The sequence below is a fragment of the Peromyscus eremicus genome, chromosome 7, assembly GCF_949786415.1.
Source record: "Peromyscus eremicus chromosome 7, PerEre_H2_v1, whole genome shotgun sequence".
NCBI classification, from domain to species: Eukaryota; Metazoa; Chordata; class Mammalia; order Rodentia; family Cricetidae; genus Peromyscus; species Peromyscus eremicus.
In genome coordinates, this window is record NC_081422.1 from 70544816 (window position 1) to 70572020 (window position 27205).

A 27205-nucleotide genomic window follows, 5' to 3' on the forward strand; every position below is an offset into this window, starting at 1 on the left:
GCAAAATGACTATATGATTATTTTCAAATAAAATCTCTCTTAAATATTAAATATATCTGCTCTTAATATAATCAGAGTGCCTACTGCTCACTATGAGATGAAGAACAACTTTATAAATATGCTTTTAAACTTTTAATTTCATTTAGAAGTGAATACTTGCTTTGGAAGAATTTTGCAGAGAACAAATTTGATATAATTATTTCAATCCCATGATTTACATCTATATAAAATACATTCTACACTTTCCGTTTGTGAATGAGTTAGTAGCAAGCCTCCTCCTTTCCTAACTTCTCATCTCTTAGCCTCAGGCATGCTAACATGACTAACACAGAGTGTAGTATAACTAAATGGGTATGGGGTGGGGGTTGCAACAGTACTGCCAGTGTTGTGGTGGGGATCACTGTCTTTGGTTGTGTGACTACTCTGCCATGCCTGGGAATCCTCAGCCTTTCTCCCCCACTAGACTACGACAAGCTTTGTTTCATGTATTTGTTGTTGTTTGTTTTCAACGATGGGGACTAAATGCTAGCCTAGTACAAGCTGCTAGGGAAGTGCTCAGCTATTAAATCCTGTCCCAGACCTGGACTATAGCCCTTCTCAAACCCTGGCTGCAGCCACCTTCTCTCACTTCCTCTTACCTACCACACCGTGACATTCTTACTTCAGCAAGGGATGACTAACTCATTGTTCCTAACTTGAAGAACACAATAATCTGATGTTTTAGCTCTTAATTTAAATGTTAAATCCTCCCCAGAGATGAAAATGATTATGTATTAGTAGTTGCTGCAAAATTTTTACTTTAACACAGTCATTTTGATTCTGTATTGCACACACACAAAAATCTTAGATACTGTAAGGTTATAAACCTGAGAATATTTAGTAAATGAAACATAAAATTAGTGGCAAATTAAGCTTAATAGTATATATTTCATGTGATTTGGAAAGGTAGATTTTGAATATATACAAATTGTATGCTATTCTATTCATAAATGGTCTTCCAGTTAGCACATTGTAATGATAGTTTTTGTGAATTAAAAAAAAAAAATTAAGTCGATTAACATATGTCTGTTGTTAACCGAGAGTAATTGTTACTTCTTTTATCAGGGAAGGAAATGATTAATTTTCGGTAATTTTTAGCAACCATTTTGAGTTGTGAAATTAAAATAACAAAGAGGTTATAAAAAGAATTAGAAAATTTCAAACCCTTAATTGCCACAAACTTCAGTTCACAGAACTAAGAAGAAATAGCCTAAAATAAATTCAGCTGCAATTTAAACGTATAACATGTTCGAATAAATGGTCCAGGAAGTATTTAAAATTTACTTATTTTCAAAGAGTGATCGATTTAAAAAAAAAATGGATTGACATTTTAGGTTTAGATCAGCTGGATACTAAAACTTCCGTTCACAGAGTTTGTATAAAAGGATTTTTTGAGTCGGGTTTCCTCGTCATAGCAATAAATATTCTACCAGTTTTGAAGCGGTCCTGCCCCGTTGGCTGCTGGGAGTGTGCTTATGCTGGTAAGCACCACGTGCTCTGAGAGTTTTGATACATTATCAAAGTTGCTGATCTGTGTGGTCAAGGACTTCCTGCTCTCTGTGCTTGTGCGTCCCCTGGCGAGACGATCTCCTTGGCGATGATGAACCCCGAGACAACAAGAAAAGGCAGCTTTAAATTCCTCGCGAAATTTTCCTGGCAGACCAGAGAGAATGGAAGGAAAGTGAATTATGCATAAACAGCTCAACACCTAGTGCGCGAGGTACAAATGAGTCGTTCCCTTGAGCCAAACTAACAGTGAGGTGGAGCATTTTGCATCAATAAAGGAAATAGAGAAAGGAAATTAAACGATGAAGTATTTTCCTATGTAATAGTTGGCGTTTGTTTTCTTTCTTTAAAGTCAAAACACCCTGTGTTTCTCGTTAGTTTTTAACCCTGTAATAATACTAAATGGCTCTTAGAAAAAGTTGCATAGACACCTAATTGCTTCAAAAGCCACGAAATCTACATTGTGTATTACTAAATAAACAGAGATGTGTTATAGTATAAAGATGCTGGTGCTGTAAGAGTTCAACAAAATAGAAAAAAATAAATTGAAGTATTTATGAAAATTCGCTTTCATAATCCATGTGTGGCAACATAGGAAAAGAAAAAAAACTGGAAAAATCTTAGGAAGTACTTATTTTAAGCTATTAGTAAGATTTTAGGCATTTAAGAAGATGAAATGATCACCTTTATTAGAGTGAAGGGAGTTATTGGAAACTGTTTTTAATTCTCTCTGTGCCTAAGCTATCCCACTAGGCTTTTGAGGGACTAAGTGTGGTGACCATTCACAGATAATGGTAGACACGCGGCAGGTGGTAGTCTGGGGCCCCTCTGACTCCCTTTAACCTTATACCGGAACTCTGCCCTGGTCTGTGCCTTCTGCTTCCAGCTCTTGTCTCTCCACTTCCTAACATGTGTCCCCTACTCAGTGCAAGCTCAGAGCACTAGCCAGTGTGCACCAATTCTTTTCAAGTGACAACCTTGCTCTTCAGAAATAAAATTGGGTTTCCTTTTCTTTTACCAACTAAACTTTTTTAGTACATGAAATCATAAAAAATATATATTTCTGGATGTGATATTTCAGTAAATGTATGCAGTTATCAAAGCTTAAATGGAATTCAATAGATGCGAATGTTTGTTATGTATTTATGGTAAGAACACAAAATCCTTTTTCATTTCTAACTTTTTGAGATCTATAATAGATCCTTCTATTTGTAATTTTCTTCCCATCAAGTCTATCTCTATCTGACGGTTCTAACTACTTAGACAAATCATGCAAACCAAAAAAGCCAATATGAATTTGGAAGACACACATTGTTTATTAAATGTACAGTAAATAGTTTTCTCGCATATAAAAATGACTAGTTAGAAATGGAAATAAATAAATAGCCAAGTAATTGGGAACAAAATAGAACAAAAATGTAGCTAACGGCAGCACAGTTCTTATGGGGTCACTTGTAGGTTTCCCAAGCTCCAGTGGGTGGCCTGTGCTCTCACACTTAGGGGCAGCTCTAAGTGGATTTTGTGAGTTATTAAAAAGAACAAGCAAACATGAACTTGGTAGGGGTATGTTTGGGAGATCATGACGAGGATTTGGAGGGAAGAAGTGAGGGTAAATAAGATCATATCTCACTGCATATACATACATATAACATAATAAATAATAATAAATATAACATATTAGTTATAGGTGTGTGTATGTGTATATCTTTTTAACTTAAGTGTTACTTGTGAGCAATATTTTTTTTGATTAGTGAGAATTCTTTAAGTGACTCGAATGTTACCCACAAAAATTAAAGTATAAAAATATCTGAAAGTTGCCGGGCAGTGGTGGCGCACGCCTTTAATCCCAGCACTCGGGAGGCAGAGCCAGGTGGATCTCTGTGAGTTCAAGGCCAGCTTGGTCTATAGAGTGAGTTCCAGGAAAGGCGCAAAGCTACACAGAGAGACCCTGTCTTGAAAAAAAAACAAAAAACAAACAAACAAACAAAAATATCTGAAAGTGGGTTGGTTCCAATCCAGTTTGAATTAGGCTATGCACTTTGACAAAACAACAACAACAACAACAACAACAACAACACCCATGTCTACACAAAACAGATACTTTTCAATCATAAGTTTATGTAAGGGATGCAAGACACTCAAAATTTTCACTTTCCCTTTATCGTTTATTCTAAGTTTTCCAAGAAAGCAGACTAGATCATGCCCTCTGAAGATCTAAGTGGCATGAATTCACTCTCAAAAAGAAGAAATTCAGAACAAATCTAGTCAGGGGCTATCATAGCTCAAACAGAGACTAAGTTCTGCGTCTACTTGAGAACTGCTCCAGGGCATCTGTTCTACAGGCATCACTCTTGAGGAGAGGCTTAAAGAAGAAACATCGAAAACTTACCACTAAGAAAATTATAAATGATGGGGTTCGCCGCACTATTAGCATATACAAGCCAATGAGAAAATGTGAACCAAGCGTAGACAGTCTCTCTGTCTTCAGTGTGTGTGAACATCCCAAATACTCTGCAGGAAGAGAAACAGAAACAGAAAATTGAGAGTGACCTTTAGGTAATTGATTCCCAAGGTGAACACAGCAGTAACCCAGCCCCGAACTCTGTGACAGGCACTGACAGCGCAGTCTCTTTAGAATGGTTTCTGGTACCCATCAGAACCTCCGGGGTACACATAGTGAATCAAAAGCTGGATCAGCTCAGAGGAAAAGGCTGGAATGAGGAAACGCAAATCTCTTGTCAAGAAGATAGAAGCTGAATTTCCCATCTGTCATCTTGTTTCTAGATGTGACTGACTAACCTTATTGCTATTATGCCACGGCGTACATTTTTAAAAATTTATTTTATGTGTATGGGTGATACTCTGCTTGTGTGTCTGTGCATCACTTGTGTGCATGCCTGGTTTCCACAGAGGTAAAAAGAGGGTGCTGGGTCTCCTTTAACCAGAGTTACAGATGGTAGTCAGCAGCCATATCGGTGCTGGGAATTGAATTCTGGTCCTCTGAAAGACCAACCAATGCATTACCCACTAAGCTATCTCCCAGACCCATTGTATATATTTTAATTAGCAGTCCAAAACTGGTCTTCTAAATTCTTCCCACTTTCATTTGTGCATTGATGGATGTATATTTTCTCAACTTTAATGATTCCAGCCTTGTTGAAATTTGTCATGAGATGTCTTTGTATACAGGCAATAACTAATTTTCAGTGGGTAAGATTCCGATAGTCCTTAGGTTCATGAGCTTCAAGTTTTCATATATTATGTTAAACTAAAAAATATATTACAGTACCCTCAAAGGCCACTTTTGAGCAATTTTAACACTGTTTTTCTTTGGTGTGGGGAGATTAGACAAGGGGTAAAAGCACTTCCTGTGAAGATTTAATGACCTGAGTTCAGATCCCCAGAACACACATAAAAATCCTGATAGAGAAGTGCACGTTTGTAGTCCCAGCAATCGTACTGTGAGACTGGAGGTGGAGACGGGAGAATCTCCTGGAAGCTCCTAGGCCAGCTAGGCTGGAGTGTACCGCACCACTGCAGCAACAAAGCACAACCCTGCTTCTTCCATACCTGTGCTATGACATGTGTGCAGCAACACACACACACACACACACACACACACACACACACACCACTAAAAAGAAAAAAAATCCACTGTATTCTATTCTTACAAATCTCCCTCTCTTTTTTTTGGTAGAATTTAATAATGATATCCACTCACCCATCCACATAACTTGCAGCTACTCAGTAAGTCCCAGGATGAAGAGACAAGGTGTTCTCTCTTGGTGGCCCTATCAGTGATTTTTATCTTATGTTTGCTTTTTAAAGAGAAAGGTGCATGATAGAAATGAATTTCTGGGACAAAGTGATGCTCTATAGAGTAGTAGAAGTTTGCAAACCACACACACACACACACACACACACAGTGAAAGAATGTGGACAAATTAAATACACATAAGATGCAATCACTAGTTCAAAACCTCGGAAACACTAGACCACTTTGAGGAAGTTAGTTTTAACCAACCAGGCAAAAGATTACATTACAAGAAAAAGAAGGAAGGACTTTACAGTGTGTGAAAAATAAATGAAAACAAGATTGATGAGCAAGGCAAGGCTAAATTTACATATATATGCAGTAAAAACAAATTTCAAAATTATTTTAAAATGTTTGTTTGTATGAAAATAGGAAGATGGCTCAAAACTTGAAAAAAAGTTTTAAATTAAACTTAAAATTCCCCCCCTAGGAAAGGAGGGTGTTTAATTCAGAATAATAAGATGAATATTATTGACAAGAGGGCATCTGGAAATGATTAGAGGGGGAGGTGCAAGAGCAGAGATAGAAGAAATTCAAATGTGCACCCCACAGAGTGCTAAATCCATTTTGAAAATATTTGATTTAGACTAGCAAAATAGAGGAGAAAGAGAAGGGAAGAAGAGGAGAGGAGGAGAAAGGGAAAGAGAGGGGAGTAAGGGGGGAGGGGGCGAAGAGGAGGGGAGAGGGAGGGGGAGAAGGGAGAGGGTAAGAGGGAGAGGAAGAAGGAATCTACTCAGTGTCGTTCATGTTTATGATGTTCTTAATATCGAAAAACATAAACTAGTAAAGCGCTTAATATATTTGTATTTGATTTCTGTGAGGAATGGAATGAGAGGTCAGGCTTAGCAGAGGCAGAGGGTAAATTATGTCTTGTGAGCAGACAACGTATCTCAGGAACAGGAGCTTTCAAAACCTTATACGTACAGGGCTGTAACGTTTCTGAACAAAAGTTCATTTTCCACTTCTTCACGGAAAAAGCCTTCAAACAACCGAAAACCAAGGTCAAAGAGGAGAGCTCTTTGCAGCCGGTTATACCACCTTCTGTCTGACTCCAGCCAAGACACCTGCCTGTCTCCAAGCTCCCCAGCTGTGAGGAATACCATACCGACTCTGACTTGGGGAAGAGGGACAGGAGCGATTCCAGATTAAGTTCGAAATCTGTTATACCCAGAGTTAAGGTTGCCTTGGGACCAGGGTGTGTGCAACAGGGTTGCTGTTTCCCAGTGAAGCTGGCTGCTGCTGTGCCGACAGACTGCACCCCAGACTGCACCCCAGCATCTGCTGCTCACGTCACTGGTCAAAAGTCCTTTGAACTTCATTGTGCTGTCTAAAGTGTAACAAACTGTGCACTACTAACTGGAAAATGTGCCGTATGTTATAGTAATATACTATGTTAATATGTTATATTAATAAGCAACATATAACACGTGTCACACTATATTATATTAACATAGCATATATATGTGTTATATTAATATTGATACTGAAATCATTCCAATGACTTCAAGAAATAGACATTCTTCTTTCAGTTTAACGTTCAACACAAAATATCTGCTTCACTGATTCTTTGTTTAGTGCCCCAAACAAATTATTCTAATCTCCTTTTTATCCTGAAAAATATTTTTTTAACAGAAAGAATTGTAGTGTGGTTGTTTATATACTTGAGAACAAAGTTGGAAAACCCATTTTATTCTCATGAAAAAGAACTCATAACTGTAGTTGACTTTTGTTTATGAAATTAGTCATTGAAACACAATATTTAGTACTGTTTCCTTCCACTAAGGCTTAGCAGTCAACCCCAAGAGGTTAGGAAAACAACCCTTTTATCTCCCACTCGGCTGTGAATCTTCACTGACTGACCAGAGTACTTCCTTAGCATGCTAGAAGGCTGAGGTTGCCTTAAGTGCTCTAACAACTGCATCACTGAGTGGGCGAGCCAGAAAGTATCTAGGAGAGGGTTTTGTCTGTTTAGAAAGAAAAGAGTTCTTAATTAAATGTCAAGCTGCTTCATTTTCAAGTAAATACACGGGCTTTACCTCTTTAGCACATTGAGGATGCTGATTGGTAGATAGCAAATTGCAAAGACCAGAAGTACAACCATGAGCATCCGGGCTGTTTTCCTTCTTGCTCGGATCTGCTTTATCTCAGCAGCCACAGCGCTAATCCGGGCCTTGCTCTGCTGTCCGGACCCTCGGGGCTGAGAAACCGGCTGCTGCGGCTGCTTCCATTTTCTCTGAACCACAGAAGAAGTTCCTGGAATCTGAAAGGACAGGGGATCCCTCATTGATACTTAGCAACGTTCCACATAGAAGTAAAGATTAAGAAACAGAAGTTTAGAGTTTAGAATTCCCATCTCCCCAGAGCACTGGCTTGGTTGTATGTTTTTAGCATTCATCTAGTCAAACGCCAAATAGACATTTGCATGAGAAAAAAGTTAAACAAGCTTTTGTTATTGTTGTTGTGTTAAAGCATGACAACGTTATCGCGGTCTAAACAGAACAATAGAAAATACATACCATGGTTAAAAAGAAATAAAATATGGAGAGAAAAATTCTAAGAAATCCCGACTATAAATTTTCATTACAAAATCTAGATTCAGATGACACCTACGTTTAAACACTCATCAGATAGTGGGACTGAGACACAGTACACACACAGAGACACGCACACGCACACACTGGGACACACACGCACACAGACACACAGACACAGGCATACACACACAGAGACACACACATACACACGCACACACACCAAAAAAACAAAACACTTGAATGAATTTTTGGTGCATCGATACTGCCATCTGCTGTCACACGGAGACATAGCACCCAACCGGCTACTGCTTTTTATGAGGTTTTCTGCCTCTGATTCAGACAAAGCAAATCTATGCATAGAGGGAACAAAAACAAACTACTCTCTGTGATTTAGTGTTCACATTTACAAAATTGCCTGAAACTAATTTTGCAATTTGTTCTTCCAGAAAGCACACAAGTACAATGAGAATCCTTCCAGGTCTTACACTAATATTCCAAATAGCTACAATTTGTAGCAATTACATTACACAACATGCTTTTTTCCTTTGATTTTCAGTTAGTTGATAATAGCAGAAAGTTCTGCCAAGTACAATATTTTCTTAATTATAATCTCATGAAAATTGATAGACCTTAGCAAAACATTAAAATTCAGCATGTGCCTTTTTTTTTTTTTTGATAAGATGTGCCAATAAGTACACCACTGGGACAGCTTGATTCTGTTCCAGTTGTTCAGTTGGTACTTTCATCTTTTCGCTGCACACTGTACAGAGCAGCGTGTTCCCGTGGCCTTTCAGAATGAAGGTTACATGGAACCCGTGGTTGTTTACACTATACGATCAAAGTCTGTTTGAGAATCTTTCATTTGAGAATGGAGCTTTGCTTTGATGTCCAAACAGATGAGTCTCATTACAGGAGACCCCACTTGACCATATTCTCAGTTCAGGAGATCAGCGATGCTAAGGAAAACCTGCCCTGCAACGGAAACATCTCACAAATGGGTGGGGCCACTTCACCAAAGCGCGGAGAGACAAGAACTGAAACTTCTCCCTCTTCTGTGATTGTCAGCTGAAAACTTTTTAAAAGGCTTTTCAACTTTTATTTTATGTATAGGAGTGTTCTGCCCTCTTGTGTCTCTGTGCACCACATGTGTGCCTGGTGCCTGCATAGGTCAGAGAAAGGTATTGGATTCCCTGGAACTAGCATTGGATAGTTTTGAGCTGCCATGTGAGTGTGTGCTGGGAATTGAACCTAGGTCCTCTGTGAGAGTAGCCAGTGCTTTTAACTGCTGAGGATCTCTTCAGTCCTGTGGCTCTCTTTTCAAAAAGTAGTTTCAGAAAACAACTTCTGTAGAAGTAGCAATGGATCTTAAAAAGTTCTGGAAGATTCTATCACAAAAGCTGGCAAGTGTCTGTCAAGTGGTCTCGAAGTGGTTTCTAAATAAAGCCATACAGATCATTCTGTTTTTGAGTGTTCCCATGAAGGAGAGAACCAATATTCTGCCTGATGACTTCTTCAAGTATCAAAAACATTCCCATGAAGAAAAAGTGCCCTGGGGGAAGAGTTGTGTCCCTTGCAACAAAAAGAGAGAGAAATGTGGCAATGCCACTTTCAGATAAGGACCTGAAGGCAGAAGATGCTTAATCCTTCAACTCATCCTCCACTCATAAGAGAGAGAAGGCAGAGAACCTGAGCAGCCCCAAGGAGAGAGCAGAAAATTCATTAGGAGTCTTTACATCAACTGACACTCAAGACTTGCACATGACCTTAAGTCATGCTCAATGTGTCCTTAAAGGCAAATTATAAATCTCATTTTATAGATTTTGACTGAGAAGATGCTAAGTAGGATATTTCAGATCATATTTTTAATTTGTACAAAACTTCAAAACACATTTTTAGTTGTAAAAAGTTTTCTTTGGAAAATTTACATACAAGAGAGTAAGCAGTTTTTGTGTGTATGTTTATATGCATGTATGTTCAGATTCATGTGTGTGCCCTACTTTGCTAGTGTGCATGTGTATACACATGCACTAGAGGTCAGAAGATGACCTAGGCTGGAATTCCTTGGATGACATCCATTTCATTCTTTAGACAGGGTCTCTCATTGGCCTGGAACTTGTCAAGTAGGCCAGGTTTTCTGGCTAGGTAGTCTGGCTCCTCCTTTCCAGCTCTGAGATTCCAAGCATGTGCTATGATACTCAGAGTTTTTGCATGACTTTGGGAGTATTAAAGTCTTGTCCTGACGCTTGCAAGGCAAGGAATTTGCAGACTGAACTATCACCTCAGGCCCCTGAATTTTGAGTGCATGTCATATTACATTGAAGTAGCAATAATGACATAAAAGGACCAGAGAAGACAAATTCCAGGAGTTTGTCCTTATGGAAGGTCTTTCACCAATATGTCACTGAGGGCTCCATAATAGCTAACTATAGAAAGCAGGCCACACATGACTTGTTCATCACACTGTAAATGAACTATGAAAACTATCTTTGATATGGGAACATACTATAAAAGAAATGTGAACAATAATTATTAGTTCAAAACACCATGGAAATGATGGACACTGAAAAAAGAAATTAAATAAACTGTCAGATAGAGGAGAGGTCATTCATGTTTCTGGACTGGCAGAGTTAATTTTATGAAAATGGCCATATAAATAAAAGTAACCTGCATATTCACCAGGCAAATCCCCATCAAAATTCCAATGACATTCTTCAGAAAACTAGGAAATAATCCCCCCAAAAAAATCACAATCACATGTAAACACAAATGACCATGGGTAGACAAAACAACCCTAAATAGAAAGAACACTGCTGGAGATATCATAGGAGCTGGCCTCAGATTATACTTTCAAAACACAGTAAAAAAGACAGCATGATATTGGTACATAAATGGACATGTGTAGCAATAAATAGGATAAAGAACCCAAGGATAAATGCACATCAGTGGGTACGTAAATTTGAAAAAGGCATCAAGAGCATTCATTGGAAAAGAACAGCCAGTTCAAGAAATGGTGAAGACACAGCTGAATATATAACATTCAGAAGAATGAACTTAGATCCACATCATCAGTCTTCTACAAAAGTCAATTCAAATGGCCAAGAACATTAATTTCAAACATCATTTTTATTTTTAACTATGTGAATGTGTCTGTGTGTGGATATCTGCGTGTGAGTGCACATACCCACAGAAGCCAAAGGCGTTGGATGTCTCTGGAGTTGGAGCTACAGACAGTTGTGAGTTGCCTAACATAGGTGCTGGGAACTGAACTTGGGTCTCCTGCAGGAGTACGACATGCTTTTGACAGCTGAGCCATTTCTTCTGCTCCATGACCTTAATTTAAACCCGAGACTTCTAGAGCACAACATAGGGAATATACTTGTTTTGGGTATTGTCAATGATATTGATAAGAACTTTCTGAATAGAACTCTAATGATGCAGGGCATAGTCCCAAGAATCAAGAAATAGACTTTAGGAAATTTAAAAGTTTCTACACAGCAAGGAAAATTATCAGCAGAACAAACAGATATCCAACAGATTAGGAAGAAAGTCTTTGTCAGCTATACCTCACACAGGGAGCTTGATATATGGAATAAATAAAGCACTATAAAAATTAAATACCCAAACCACAGAACTGCCAGTCAATAAATGGGCTAATGAAATGAACAGCTAGTTCTCAAAAGAAGAAACACGCCGGGCGGTGGTGGCGCACGCCTTTAATCCCAGCACTCGGGAGGCAGAGCCAGGCCGGATCTCTGTGAGTTCGAGGCCAGCCTGGACTACCAAGTGAGTTCCAGGAAAGGCGCAAAGCTACACAGAGAAACCCTGTCTCGAAAATCCAAAAAAAAAAAAAAAAAAAAAAAAAGAAAAGAACAGAAAAAAAAGAAGAAGAAACACAAATGGCCCATAAATGTTTTCAACACTGTTTGACACCCTCAGCTATCAGGGAAATGTAAATTAAAACCACTTTGAGACTCTCACCCCTATCAGAATGACTACTGCCTTAGGCTTTCCTTGCTGGGATGAAATGCCATGAACAGAAACAACTTGGGGAGGAAAGTTCTTGTAGGGTTCACAGTCCATCATGAAGAGAAGTTAGGGCAAGAACTCAAGGCAGGCACATGAGGCAAGAGTTGAGTTAGGGGCCCTGGAATATGAGGCAAGAACTGAATTAGGGGCCCTGGAATAATCAAGAGGAAAGAACTGAGTTAGGGCCCTGGGCGAGTGCTGCTTGGCTTGTTCCACATGACTTGCTCAGCCTCCTTTCTCCACCACCTCTTGTCCTCCCACCCCCACCCCACCCCCACTTCCTTTTATTTATTCTTTGTATCTTTCACATCATGCATCTCCATCCCATTCATTTCCCTGTCCCTTCGTATCCACCTTCTGCCTTTGGAACCTCCCCACCCCAAATAAAATAATAAAATAAAATTTAAGAGAAAAGAAAAAAGAGAGAAGGAAAAAAAATCTCGTCACGGAAGCTGTAGTGTGACACAGCGAGTCACGCAGTCAACCCTTTTATCCGTATATCTTTACTTGCAAGTGTTCATTGCAGAGAATCATTGGTCTGGTTCGAGGCCGCCGGTTTCTGCTCCACTCTCAATGCTGGGCCCTCACTGGAACTCCTCTTGATTATCCTGCTGTTGCCCTGTGTTGTGGAGATCCTGCAGCTTTGGGTCTGCAGGACCGGTTTCTTCACGTGCTCCAGCAGAACACCAATGAGGTGGATGTTCTGGAGAGCTGCCTCTGCTCCTCATCAGCTGCAGCACTCAGGAGGGTGGCACTATGCCACTCCTGCCTGGGCAACAGAGTAGAGCTGACCCTGAAGGCGTAGGCTTGGAAGCTACGACCCTGAGGGCATCAAAGCAGGAGAACCACCCGCCTCTTGCTCTTCGCTGCAAGGTGTGAACTCACCAGGACAATGCCACAGAGCTCACGCTGGTAGTGAAGACATGGGAGAGCTAGCAGACTGACCAATTGGCAAAGACCAAGGCCCAGAACCAGGATCATGTGTTGACCCACCCCAACAGCCTGCTTTCTTATAAGCACTCAGGACCACCAGCGAAGTGGCGCCACCCATGGTGAGCAGGGGACCTCTCAACATTATCCATCAAGAGATTCACCACAGGTTTGCCAAAGCTGATGGGCCAATCTGGGGCGGGGTGGGGTGGTGGGGGGAGCATTTTCTCAATTGAAGTTCCTTCTTCCAAAATGAATCTATCTTATGTTAAGTTGACAAAGAAGCAGCTAGGGTAGCTTCATCAAGAAAACAAATGACAACATGTTGGTGAGACTGTGGAGAAAGAGGTGCCCTTATCCACTTCCGGTGAGAATCTAAACGAGTGTAACCATTATGGAAATCAATATGAGGGTTCCTTAAAATGCCCACCCAGTTCTGACTGCTGTATGACCCAGCCATAGCGAAGATTCCATATTATTCTACAGAGATAGATAGTTACATCTGTACTGGTTGTTGCACTTTTCACAGTAATAAGGGAGGGAACAGGACCAGTCTAGATGTCCATCACCATCAACAACAAGATTAGTAGTGAAAATGTGACGCACTTTTCACAATAATAAGGGAGGGAACGGGACCAACCTAGATGTCTATCATCATCAACAACAAGATGAGTAGTGAAAATGTGACACATGCAGAGCATTGAAGCTTACTCAGCTGTTAAGGAAAAGTTAACTATGAAATTTATGGGAACAGGGATGGTATGGGCAACTATTGTATTAAGTAAGGTAACCAGGTCTCAGAAAGACAAAAATCACATGTTCTTTCTCATCTGGGGCTCTTCACTTTTAATGTTTGTAGAATCTTGATGACTCATTCTGTCCCCTAACAGGTCTGTTCAGATTTTCTAATTTACATCGATCAACATTTGTAATTTGGGCATTTGTTTTGTATATGTTTATTTTATCTATTGTGTTCCCTTATTTCTCCATTAGTATTTTATTATTGTTTTTTTATTGTTTTCTACTATGACATTTAAATTTTATTGTGTCTTTCACTAGGTACTTTTTTGAAAAAAGTATTTTTTCTAGTAGTTACAATATACAGCTTAATTTAAACAATGATTAATACTAACTAATCAAATTTTAATATGTATAAATGTATATTTTTTCCAACATCACTGCACACCCCCTTCATCTTTCCTATAAGTTATATTTATACACTATAAGCTGGATTTTCAGTTTTATTGTTTTACATACTGTATTTCAGGTTGGATATAAACAGAAAAGAATTACAAACAAAAATATCTTTATAGTAATTTTTTAATATACCTTAGCAATTACATTCACTTGTGCTTTTTTATTTCATTGTTGAGCTTGAGCATTGCTTTCCTGCTTCTCCTAGTCTTCTATGACTTTCTGTCTATTTTCTCATACTAGACTGATTAATATTACTCAGATATCACTGCATGAATTCTAATTTCTCTAAAAATGTCGGTGAATAAAAGGTAGACAGGATCATGGACACAATTATAAAACTGAAGGTCTTTCAGTCTTTCAAAAGTTAAAATCCCATCTTACTTAATAGTATACTGTTGTTCACCTCTACTATCTCACATAGTATGACACACAAGTGCTTAATAATATCTGTGGAATTACAGAAGTTTACATCATAAATACAATCTGTTATTACTTCTCAGAAGGCTCAGAACTGGACTGAATACTGAAGTACGCACAAATAGCCAAGTGAGTTAAGCTTAAGAAGTCTCTGAATGAGAGGATCTTGGGAAACCAATCTGCAGTTTCATCATCAGTGAATTTTTTTTAAATCATACTGTCACAGGAAAGGGGAGTGGAAGTTACTGATTTGAGCAAGACAATGATAACTAAAGTTCTTAACAAAGTCAGACAAGGGCACACAATTTGCTCACTAATAATTTTACATTTGCTAATTCAAAAGTACAAAACAGAATCCATGCATCTTCATAACTTTAAGCAAATAGGCTAGGCCCTTCACTTGATGACTCTCTTGATGTGGCCCATGGCAAAGGCAAGGCCTGCCGACTCTGTTTAGAGGCAGTAACAGTGAGAAGCCAAGCGTCGTTCAAGCAGAGTTCTATTTAATTATCCATCTGGGGTCAATTTACTTTATTACAGCTGTAAAGTGGGCTCAGCTCAACTTGCCAATTTCCATTCCAATCTGCTTTTTAAATGTTTTAGTTTCACAGTTCAGGCATTTTACTGCAAATCTTTTAAATCATGTGGATTGTACTAAGTGGGACATTTCATCAAAAAATGTAGATCAGTTCTAAGCCTGTAATACAATTTGAATTTATTTTAAAGTTTTGGGAATATAAGCTTAAATAATAAATAAGCATGTTGTTTATGGTTTAAGAGTCATTCACACATTAGAGCACATTTTTCAAGTTCCTTCTTTGTGCAAGGCAACAGGTAACAGTTGTAGACACAATGGTAACAAGACAAATTGTGTATTACTTTTAAGGAGTTTTAAAGGTACATTAATTTTAAACAAGTGAATATGGAAATATATGCAAAACTACATAATGGGAGATGATCTTAATATCTAATATGCTCCTCAGAACCTCAATCTATACTTATAACATCTGTATAACTCTATTGTACATTAATACTTTTTCTTTGTTGAGAAATTGTCATATTCTAATTTTTTCTAAAAGCGTTCCTCTGAATGGATGGACAATAGACTGCTATATGTCCTCACTTACTTAAATTCTCACTAATTTTTTCTATTGTGCTCATTTTGGCATGTGATGATTAGAAGGATACAAAGATTCAGGCTACTAGGTACTGTCATCAATTAATGGCCTACAGGGATCATTACAAGGCTGCTCTAAAGTCCCATAATGGAAGTTCATTTTAGGGATATTACTCAGTCACAAGATTTGTCACTCAGTGGCAAAGATGTCACTCAAAACATGGCCAGGCTGTGAGTTTGATCCTCTAGCATGGAAAAAAAATGAAGACAAAGGGCAGAGGTCACAGACTAAACAATTCAACACATGCTAATTTAGAAATGTAAACAGACTTAGTTGAAAGTCCAGCTAACAACACAGACTGTTGAGACATTTTATTTAATGATCTGGGTACTTGTTTCAATGACTTAGATCATGTGTATGAATTTGGGAGCTGTGCAACCCACCTTAGCCATGATGGAAGCAAGGCCAGAGATGTGACTCAGTGGTTAAGAACACTAATTGTTCTCCCAGGGCACACATGTGACAGGTGACAGTTCTCTGTAACCCCTATCCCAGTAACTTCTTGGTCCCCACAAGCACTGTACACACATGATCCCCAGACATACACACGTGATTGAATAAAATAAAAATTTTAAAGATGATGAAAGTCACAGGAGTCATTGACAAACTTTGTGTAACTACCAAGTAGCATGCCCAGAGGTCAAACTCAAGCATGCTAGACTGCATTTGTTTTCATCTTTTGTTGTGTTGTGATATTCCATATCATCTGCCCTCACCTCCTGAGAAGGCCCTGTGAACTTGTGCCTTTTGTCAGAGACTACTTAAACATCTGACTCTGGGGCCAACGAAAGATTACAAGATGTAGGCTCATAACAAATTTCAAGAGGTAGTAGATATTTTTTCAGCCTTTTGGCCTTTCCTGAAATACCAGAGTGTCATGTCCCAGAAAGCACCACTTGCATAGACTGGTGGAAGAGCAGCTGACCTCAACATTGACATGAACTGGGAGTAAGACAGAGTTGTTGCTGAGAACAGCATGCATCATATGGTAGAGTAGCCTAGCAAAAGCGGATACAGTAACACATACAAGGAAGTGGGATGTTCCAATAACAAAGCATCCTAGAATGAGTGCCATTGGCTTTAAGTCTGAGAAAATAGTTGCTTGGAATTAAACAAATCACTTCTCATGTCTTACAGTAGTTTACCTTGTTTTCTTGCTTTGTTTTGATGAAAAGATTTGGAGAACAGAATATGACTTGGCTTTGCTACTGGATATAAAAATGTCACAGAAGTTATAAATAAAAATATGTAAATATAAATAAAATATATTAACGTATAATATAATATATGTAAAATATAGTATATATAATATATGTAAAATAATATATATGTGTAAGCATAATGAAAATAATTATTAAAAGAAAAACTTGTTGTAAAAAATAAAAGAAAAAGGAAAAATTAGGAATTGTACAACATACAGGACTAGAAATTGTAAAAACTGTTTGGTTCCAATCAGTGAAAGATGGTCTTAAAAAGGTATTTTGAATACCAAAGATAGAATAAAAAACAAATGAAGACTCATCCTCAAAGACCAAATACGACATTTTAGAAATGGAAAATAATTAATGCTAAGGATGTTTTAAAATGCTGAATGGAAGTCTAGTATTTTACGAGCTTCCACGTATATATGGAAGCTTATAAAATAGAACATTATGTACCTGCGTTTACATATAGATATATTTATATGGAGTTTAATGGTTTAATTGGAGTTACTGCAGGAATAATTCTCCTCCCAGAAGCTATAAGTTGCCAAATAAAAAGCCTCTTGCCAAATGTTGAATTATTGGTCAAGGAAGTCCCATCCAATACTCAAAGCAATGTGGGCTATTGCTGTTGTTCATTTCCTACAGAATTTGATGGTAAGACACTGTTGCTGACAACACATGGAGAAATATAGTGCTGACAGGGAAGCTTCCTTCCTGCTAACTAATTTTCACAGTATCAGAAGGTGTTACGCAGGTACTGGGGTTGAAAAGTCATCAGCAGCCTTACTCAGCTATGACCCTTTGAGCTACAATAAAGACAGGTATTGTAAGTTACACTCATGGATGAAATAATGGTATAAATGTTATGTAGATAATCAACCACTTTCTGGTTAGAATTTAGGGGAAAATTTTAGCAAAATAATAGTGACTGATTCATCCCTGGAGTTTGTGAGTTCCCCTGCCTTGGATTTTTGGTGAGGTATTTCTAGAGGAAACATGGAATATGGCCTTAAATCAAATATTCCTGTTTGTGTGACTACAAATTGGTGTAGGTCTTCCATCTCTTCAGAGAAGTTTCTTTGTTGCTATGGGTGGCAGTTAATTCAGAAAGTTGCAAATAACTAAAATGCCTAATGAGTGTGTGTGAAGTACTCAGTCACGAATGGTACATATCTATCACACCCTCCACCCTCACAATTCAGAGACCCATGCAGGAGGACCTGGAATGAAGAGATTTGTAAGAGCCAGAGGTTATGAAAAACAGGGGCCAAATAGCAACTTCTGAAAATGACAAGACCACTATACTCATGAACTAACAGTAGCTATGGTTGCCTATATAATACATGTCCAAGTTCAAGCCGATCTATTGGGGGCCTATGGAGAGCCTGCCGCAAGGCCACCTCCATGGTAATGCAAGAAAATCCATGAAGGTGGTGAGGGCTAGACTTTTTTTTTTGTCTGAGGGTATTTAGAAATAAGTTTCTATCTATCTGACTGGTAAAATAAGAAAATATACATGCTTTCTGATGCTAACTTTCTCTTTTACTTCGTCTTAAGAAGTGGTCTCTGACTCTTTTTGCCTCTATACAGTTATAAATTTCCATATAGCCATAGTTAAGCATCTTATTTATATAGCTGTCATCATATATCATTTTACACAGTTCCTAGGCATGGCTCCTCTATGGAGCAGCAGTTCTTTCATATAGCTTTCTCTCATATTTATTTATATATATTTATATTATTTATTATTTATATTTTATTCATTTATTCTTTCATCCATTTATTTCCTCATAATTTTCTCATGTTTTTTATGTTTTTCTTTGTCTCTCATCCAAATATGCATACATATTTCATTCATATTTTGCAGCAGTTCTCACACAACTCTCTCTAGCCCTCTCTCTCCTTATTGTCACTGCTGATCCCCGTCAGTCAAAATCTGGACAATTATAAGTTATAGTTTTAGGGCCCTACCCATTCTCAAAACATAAGATAAGTCATGTAGTTTCTCTTAGGCTAGTAATGTCATATTGACCCATGCACATAGATCTAAGTTGGTGAGGGGTCCCAGACATTAAACAACTGGCTGGACCTTGAGCGGTCAGGGTATGTGCAGAAAGGGAGCTATTACAAGGACTATGTCTTAATGAAAACAGCCTGGCTTTGAATTAGCAATAAACAACATTTGGGAATTAGTCTTTATATATATTCTGTAGGGACAGCTTAGTCTGTTTTGGACTAGTTCTAAGGTCTTTGCAAAATGTGTCCTCTGATCCCCAGGTAAGCTTTATTGGGGTACGCAATATGTCACCACAGAGAATATTGAATCCTGTGTCAGAAAAGAAGAATATTCTGGTAATATTTCTGTTCATCAGAATTATACAGCTTAAACAGAAATCCACAGCTAAATGTGTGCTCAGAGATGTAAAACATATTACCAAAAGGCTGTGGGAAGCCCCCCACAGCTGTTCTTATTAGGGAGGCAAGGCAGTGGCACCTGAGAAAATTACAGGCAGAAAACAACCAGTTATCACAGCCAGTGACCCCACGACTTTGCCAGTGAGGCTCCCACTAAGGAGTTTATACGTCTGATGGGTGGACTTGTCAAACATTAGTTGTCATCTGCTGTATATTCCCATGGCCCTTGGAACCAATCAATACTCCATTATGCAGATAGGAGAGGCTCAGGATCTCCTACTCCTATTTGAGAAGCTAGAAAGTTGATGGATGATGGGTAGTATTGGAGGTTGGGAGAAATAAGTTTTCTTTAAGCCTGTGGCTCCTTCGGTAGGTCAGCCATACTTCATTGGATGTCTTCAAGTTCATGAATAAATGAGAAGCACAAATTTGACTCAGTGGATTATAAAAATAAAAAGAGGATATGACCTTGCAAGGGAAAGAGTGTTGATCTGGGAGGAATTAAGGAGAGGAGTGGTGAGCAAACATGATTAAAATACATTGCATAAATATATGATATTCACAAATAATAGAAATGCTACTTATTAACAAAACAAATGGAATTATTCTTAATGAATTAAGATGATCTCAGTAAGTTCTTTCTCAATAAAATATGTTAGAGAAAAGAGACCAACAACCTGTTAGTTCTCAAGCTTAATAAACTCAGTATACTGGCCATAGTTATAGAGAAGGGAAGAATATATCTTTATCACGTCGTATAACTTACTAAACATAAGAAGTTGAGTGATATCCACTTTGCCTATTTATAATTCTCCACACGCTTGTTGATTTCTTTCAAGTCATCAAGATTAAACTTAAATATTACCAGCCTAGGCTTAGAGATCTCCCACTTCACCAAGCTCTGGTATCTTGTGCTTGTATTAAAAGGGCTGTTTCCACTATGTACCTGACTATATCCCCTCTAAAGACTGAATTTACTGGTGGTTTAGTTTAAGGCTGATATGTAAAAGATATTAACACATGACAAATGAATCACTAAGAGAATGAATGAAATCTCATGAATGGTTCAAATTTCTAGTAAATCACAGTAACCCTAATTCAGAATTAAAAAGTCTTCAAAACAACGACAACAACTTAATTATACTGGGTACAGAAGGGGACAGTAGGATGGGTGATGGGGGAGCAGAGGAAAGAACCCTAAGTCATCTTATTCTTTAAATCTACTGTAAATGAGATCATTGAAGTTGAAGATATAACCCATACGTTAAATGTGTTACAAAAATTTCATTTAAAGTACAACCATTTGTATTTACACTTTTCAGGAACTGGAATTAATTTTTGTTACTTATAATGAGAAGTAAAATTAATAATTTTACTCCCAGGGGCTGGAGAGATGGCTCAACAGTTAAAAACACTGTCTGCTCTTCTGGAGGACTCAAATTTGATTCCCAGAATCCACAAGGTGGCTCTTAATCATCTGTAATTCATTCCAGGGCATTCAGTGCCCTCTTCTGGTCTCTGAGAGCACTGTGTGCATGTAAGTGTGCTGATATACATGCAGGCAAAACACTGCATAAATAAAATAACAATAAATAAATCCTTTCAAAAAATTTCAAATCGTTCTTCCCAGATTAAAAAAAAATAACCCAGTTAATTATTAAGGTTGGAATTTTATCAGAAGTGTAGCCTTCTTAAGGCAGAATTTAAGACATTTGCTAAATATTAGTAAAACAGTATTTTCACATCCAGAGTTTCATTACTTTAGAACAAACAATCCTGTGTTGTATATATTACATGAGTTCAACGAATTTTAAATTTGTTTTTATGTACATTCTAAAGAAGACACAGACAAATTATTTGATATTACTTACCTGTCGGCACCAGAGTTTACGGAATATTTGCAGATAAGCCAATACCATAAGACAGAGAGGTGCCATGTACGTCACCAGAAAGAAACAGATGTGGTACATCTTTGGGTAGACGTCACCTGAGGTGAGAGTCGAAGAGTAAAACCTGACATTAGAACGATGGACTCAGAAGAGGGGTCACTTCAGCCTTTCCCTTTGAAGAATAAATACACTTTCTGGAGAGCTTCATCTGCATATTATATACACACAAGGGAAAATAATTTACAATATTTCATTTAATATACTCAGAGAAATAACAATTAGTCATTTCTAAATTGGGTGTGATCACAATTTAACCATGATCAAGAAATTTATGTAATCAAATGGCTCTTTATTTGGCATGCCTGCATTTGGCTAATTAAAATATACTATTTGGATTGTATTATATGTTCATTTACTAAAAGAGGCCTGATAAAAAAATATTTTTTAGTTTTTTTTAAATAAAAAAATGACTAAACCCTTGTTTAAAGAGGAGCTAAATATAAATACAGTTCTCATTAGAATATAAGTGGCAATATTTGAAAGGATTAGAAGGATCAGAAGGCATGGCTTTGCCTGAGGAAATGTGTCACTGTGGGTTGGCTTTGAAGTTTAAAAAGCCCATGCCAGGCCCAGGCTCTCTCTGTACCTATGAAGCAGGATTTAGCTCTCAGCTACCTCTCCATACTATGTATGCTTGCATGTGGCCATACCCCTCACCATGAGGATAATGGACTAAACCCCTAAAACTGTAGGCTTGTGAAATGTTTTCTTTCATAAAAGTTACCTTGGTCATGGTGTCTCTTTACAGCAATAGAATAGTGACTAAGCTAGCTGTGGAATTATCACCTCTGCATTTAATTAAGAAGTGATATAAAGAATGAAGCCTTGAATATTTGATTAAATTCATCATAAGAGCAATTTGTATTTAGGATGCATCATAATAAGTGCATTAATAACCATAATAATGGTCATTTACTTAGCAATCTTGCACTTAGTTATATTACTGGTTATATTTTAAACATATCTATAATTTTAATGGCCTCTGCCATCTTAAATTCATAACTTCTTATCTGGGATTGATTGAGTTTGAGTCTAATATTTTTTGTACTCTTCGCTCTGAAATTATCTTGTTTCTTATTTTTTGTATTGTATTCTGTAGAAAGAACAGCATGGTACATAGGCTGCTGGGAGGTGTAAGAAACCAATTTGAGGTGTCCTTTTTAGACATTTCCTGGGTCAGGAGACATTTATCTGCCCCATTCATTTCTAACTTTCTTTCAAGTTTATCTTGTAAAACAGGCCATTGAATAAAGAGTGATAGAATTCAAGTACTGGAGTAATAACAGATATCATTTCCATTTGAAGTACAGCAGCTTGAACAGCATTTGCTGGGTCAATTTCAAAGCAACAATTCTCTGGTACCTGAGTGGCTTTGAACTATTATTTGTTTTAAAGAAAATACATGCCACATGTACTTCACACACACACACACACACACACACACACACACACACACACACACACACACACACCTTTGAAGCTTATGCATACTGAATCTCTAATAGCTGCATTAGACTAAATTGAACAGGTGGAGGAAAGTAAGTGGAAAATTTAATAACTAGCTAGTAAGTATATATTATGATGATTACTTATGCAGAAAAGTTGATCAAGCAAAATTCTACTACAGGCTAGCAATAGTGTATTAATGGAGAGGTTATAATAGTAATAGTCTTAAAATCTGCTTTAATTCTTAAATTTAGAACTAATTGAAAACTCGATCTACTGAAAATTTAAGTTGCATGTATTGAAAAATATCATTGAGTCCTTCACTTGATAATCATCATTTTCTTCAAAATATATTTGTGAAACATAATCTAGAATATAGTTATATAAAATTTGTTTTGCTTAAACACTGCCTGAATTAGTAAGCAGCATTTTGAAGGCTGATGACTATACATCTGTGTCTCAGACTGAAGACGTAGCTCAGTCAGTAGAATACTTGCCTATCATGATTTGAGTTTGATCTCTAGCATTGCACAAAACCATGTGTGGCGGTGCCCACCTATAATCTCAGAGTTAGGGGGTAGAGGCAGGAGGATCAGAAGTTCAAGGTCATCTTTGGTTGTCTGGCAAGTTTAGTGCCAGAATGGGATAATATGAGAGCTTGTCTCAACAGCAGCAGCAGCAGCAGCAGCAGCAGCAGCAACAACAACAACAACAACAAAAATCAGTGTCTTTATTCAACTGATGGAAGGCAGTATCTAAATAAATTCTTCTCTGTACGAATCTATAGGTCCATATGTCATCTATCTATCTATCTATCTATCTATCTATCATCTATCTCTCTACCTACCTATTGCTATCACAAATCAATGAATCAGACACAAATTTGGATATTTAGAGTGTCTTTAAAATCAGAGAATAAAGAATACTACTCTTCAGAAGAGTTAAGGTGCATTATTTACCTAATTATTCAAAATTTACAACATTCTCCCTATGCTATACTTGTCAGGGACAAGTATGTTAAATATAATTTGCCAATACTCAATTTGACAATTTTTAAACCTTATGGGTTTTTTAAATTTACCTGAATATTTATTGCTTTATTATCATCTCTCTAATGAATATATTGTAACTGTTTCTTGATACACATATATACATATTTAAGTACTTTCTAACTCTCATGAGACAAAAACCATAATTACTCTGACTATAAGGAAGGTTCACTCTATTGGTTTTTTTTTTGTTTGTTTGTTTTTGTCAGACCACCAAAGTACAATTTGTTAGCTCCAGGTGGAGAGGTATTTTCAATCTACAGTCATTGCTGGTTGCGGTGGTTCACCTTTGTGATCCTAGTTTTCAGGAGGCCTGGGCAGTAGTAATTTATGTGTTGAACCATGGGTCTGAGGACAATCTGGGCTTTAGAGTGAGTTCTAGGAAAGCCTGAGCTACAAAATGAGTTCCAAGACTATCTTGGGCTACATAATGAGACCCCTCTCAGATAAAATTCCAGTATCTAAAACAATATTTGATAAACAGTTTGTACTCATAAAACATTTGATAAAGTGATATGAGGTGGTTACTTCTTAGAATGAGTGTTCAAAATGCATAGCTTTCCTTTAAATAAACTTTATCTTGAGGAACTAAGTTTTCATTTACTAATCAAGAAAGTATGAAAATAATCCTGGACATTATACAATTTTATAAATATGGAGGAGTGGGACTGAAGCGAATAATAAACATGGTGAATGGTGATGTTCAAGAGCAATGACATTGATAGTACAGACCCGCATTGCATGTTAAAATTAACATCTCAGACACATACCTTGGTTTCTTCTTCATTGGAGTTATCTGTCTTTTTGTTTTCAGCAACCATGCATATGATGATTATGATCATTTTAGAAATCATTGGTTCCTGCATGGCCATTCACCCTTGGCAACATGGCCATTAAGGGGTTCCCAGTCATCTTGCACCATGTGTGAAGGGTACTTATTTGAGTGACTTCTCAAAGTGATTTGATAGACAGAGGCCAATGGGAGTTTTCTTCCTATATGGTACCATTTGATAATTAAAGCACAATTGTTTTTTTTTTGGTAACTGTTTTTATTGAATTTAGGGGACAGATTAAAAAATAAGAGTCCAAGATCATAAATTAATCTCGAATAGAAGATACTGTATTCTATAGTCAATATGTAAATTGGGATATTAGGGATAGCCACCATATAGAGAAGTAGCGTTATAAAGTGTTTCCTGTGATGTGTGATGTTTTGAGTTATGGTGGCTGTCCTGTTTCTTTGTTTTTTTTCCACAACTTAATGTAAGCTAGAGTGATCTGGGAGAGGCAATCTCAGTTGTGAAAATGTCTCTACCATATTGGCCTGTAGGTTAGTCTGTGTAGGGTTTTCTTAATGATTGATGTGGGAAGGTCCAGCCCACTGTGGTCAATGTCATTCCTGGGTAGATGTCCCTGGGTTGTGTAAGAAAGCAGGCTGGACAAGCCATGAGGAGCAAGCTATTCAGTAGTATTCATTCATGGCTTGTGCTTCAGTTCCTGATTTCAGGTTCCTGCCTTAAGTTCTCGCTCTGACCTCCCTTCATGGTCGACTATAAGCTATAAGACACAATAAACTTTTCCTCCCAAGTTGGCTTTGTCAGTGTGTTTATCACAGCAACAGAAAGCAAACTAAGAGAGTTATAATGCCTCTGCGGACCTTCAATCTTCCAATTTGGGCATGGAATTTTAAATAGTTTCCATGAACAGGGGGTATTCTATGTAAGAATCTTAATATTAATACATAAGATTTGTGAGGAGTTAAGTGATCAGAAATTATTTTAAATTCTTTTATATTTTCCTTACAAGCAGTAAACTATCAATAATTTATAGCTGAATAGCTGAAGAACAAATGAATAGTTCTTATTGTTTGATTATTTTATAGATGATCATTTTAATTCAATATTAATTAATTTTTGCCCTTAGAAGCATTTTGAGTAACTGTGGACTATTATTGAATTGCTTTCAAGTAGTTTTATCAATGACTTTTGAATATCTATATAAAAGCTAGATAATAAAATAGTGGAAATAGATATAAATTTTATGTTTACATTTATTGATACAAGATGTTATAAAAACACAACATGGTACTTAATTACATTTATTGATAGGTTGATAGGATTCTGTAGTTTGGTAATCTTTTCATTAATGGAGTTAATGATGCTTGATTGTGTGTGTAGAGCAATCATTTATATTATACTCCATGAACATATAAATGAAACTCATTTCCAAAATACCTTAGAAATTTTTTTCTGGTATATACTAAGCACTAAGTATTTTCTCTGATAACCCTCTCCATAACCTCAAAGGATTCCCACATTTCAGTAGGACTCTTGCGACTGACATGCACAGTCTGCTTTATAATCTTGAACAGACAGTGTAATCTCTGTAGGGCTCAATTTAGTCATGAATTAAGAAGGTTCAGGCTATGGGTAATGGGATGCTTTCCAGCTAAAATTTACTGTAAAGAAATCATGTAAGAAGTGTCAACTCTCCGCTAAAGTCATTTCTTCAGGTTGCCTATACCCCAGGAGCTATGCTTCCCTTAAGATGGGGGCCCAGTGAGTGGGTTACTGTACTTCCTGCAACACATCTTTTCCTTTCCTGGGATATCCCTTCCCTGCTCCTAGTTGGCAGAATTCAGATTCACCTTTAATACTTTGCTGAAATATTAGCATCTCCTTTGAAGACATTTGTCCAAATGGCCAGGACTGAAGCTGTTCTCTCCTTTATGTCCCTAGTACTCAGTACACAAGTCCATTAATCACACTGTAGTTTGTCTCTCAGCCTCACTGGAGAATGCGCTCTCTTAGGCACAATGCCTAGCACATTCTAGATGTTTTTTGCACATTAAATAAATGGGACATAGGATACTTAAGGAAAATATTTAGGAACTTTCCATTCAGTTTATTTTTGGCTGTATTATTAAATTTATAAAAAATATAAAAGATAAAAAATCAAAAGCATTATAACATTAGAAAAGAAGAGTAAAACTCAGTGAAAAGAGATTTAATATCCTGAGTAACAGGAAATTCAAATTGTAAAATTGTACTTATTACAATTCTGTTTTGATTTGCTTTGGTTTGTTTTGATTTTTTCTAAGACTGAGCATCACTGTGCAGCCTAGTCTGGCTTAGGATTCAGGATCCATCTACCTGAGCCTTCCAGGTCACCTGGGTTGATTCATTTTTCCAATCAGTGTGACTACATGTCTATTTAAAAATCATTCTTTCCTGATGTGCAAATTCTGTAAGTATGAGCAATTTCAGTGTAATTAACTAGAAGAGGCCAGTTTGTTCCTTTCGTGTAGCTAGTGCATGTCATACTGAAACATACAATTTTTATTATTCTTTTTTTCTGTCCATATATGTGTCTTTGCCATGAATGGATAACCATGTTCCCACAGTTTGGGGTTTTGAGGCAAAGAATCACAAGGCCTCCAAAATTCTGCTTGTTTATATATCACTATCATGGGTGCTAGGTGTGTACATATGTACACCATA

At 37.3% G+C, this 27205-nt stretch overlaps 1 protein-coding gene across 1 annotated transcript in view; it reads right to left on the reverse strand.

Annotated features, from left to right (window-relative positions):
• Positions 1 to 1300: 1300 nt before the first annotated feature.
• The window catches only part of Hcrtr2 (hypocretin receptor 2), a 96235-nt gene continuing 70330 nt past the window's right edge, over positions 1301 to 27205 (reverse strand). The window contains exons 5-8 of the mRNA XM_059267020.1: positions 21133 to 21248; positions 7396 to 7619; positions 3935 to 4056; positions 1301 to 1692 (exon numbers count right to left, since the gene is read on the reverse strand). Coding sequence (XP_059123003.1) covers positions 1466 to 1692; positions 3935 to 4056; positions 7396 to 7619; positions 21133 to 21248 — 689 coding nt within the window. The 3' untranslated portion in view covers positions 1301 to 1465. The remainder of the gene's footprint in view (positions 1693 to 3934; positions 4057 to 7395; positions 7620 to 21132; positions 21249 to 27205) is intronic.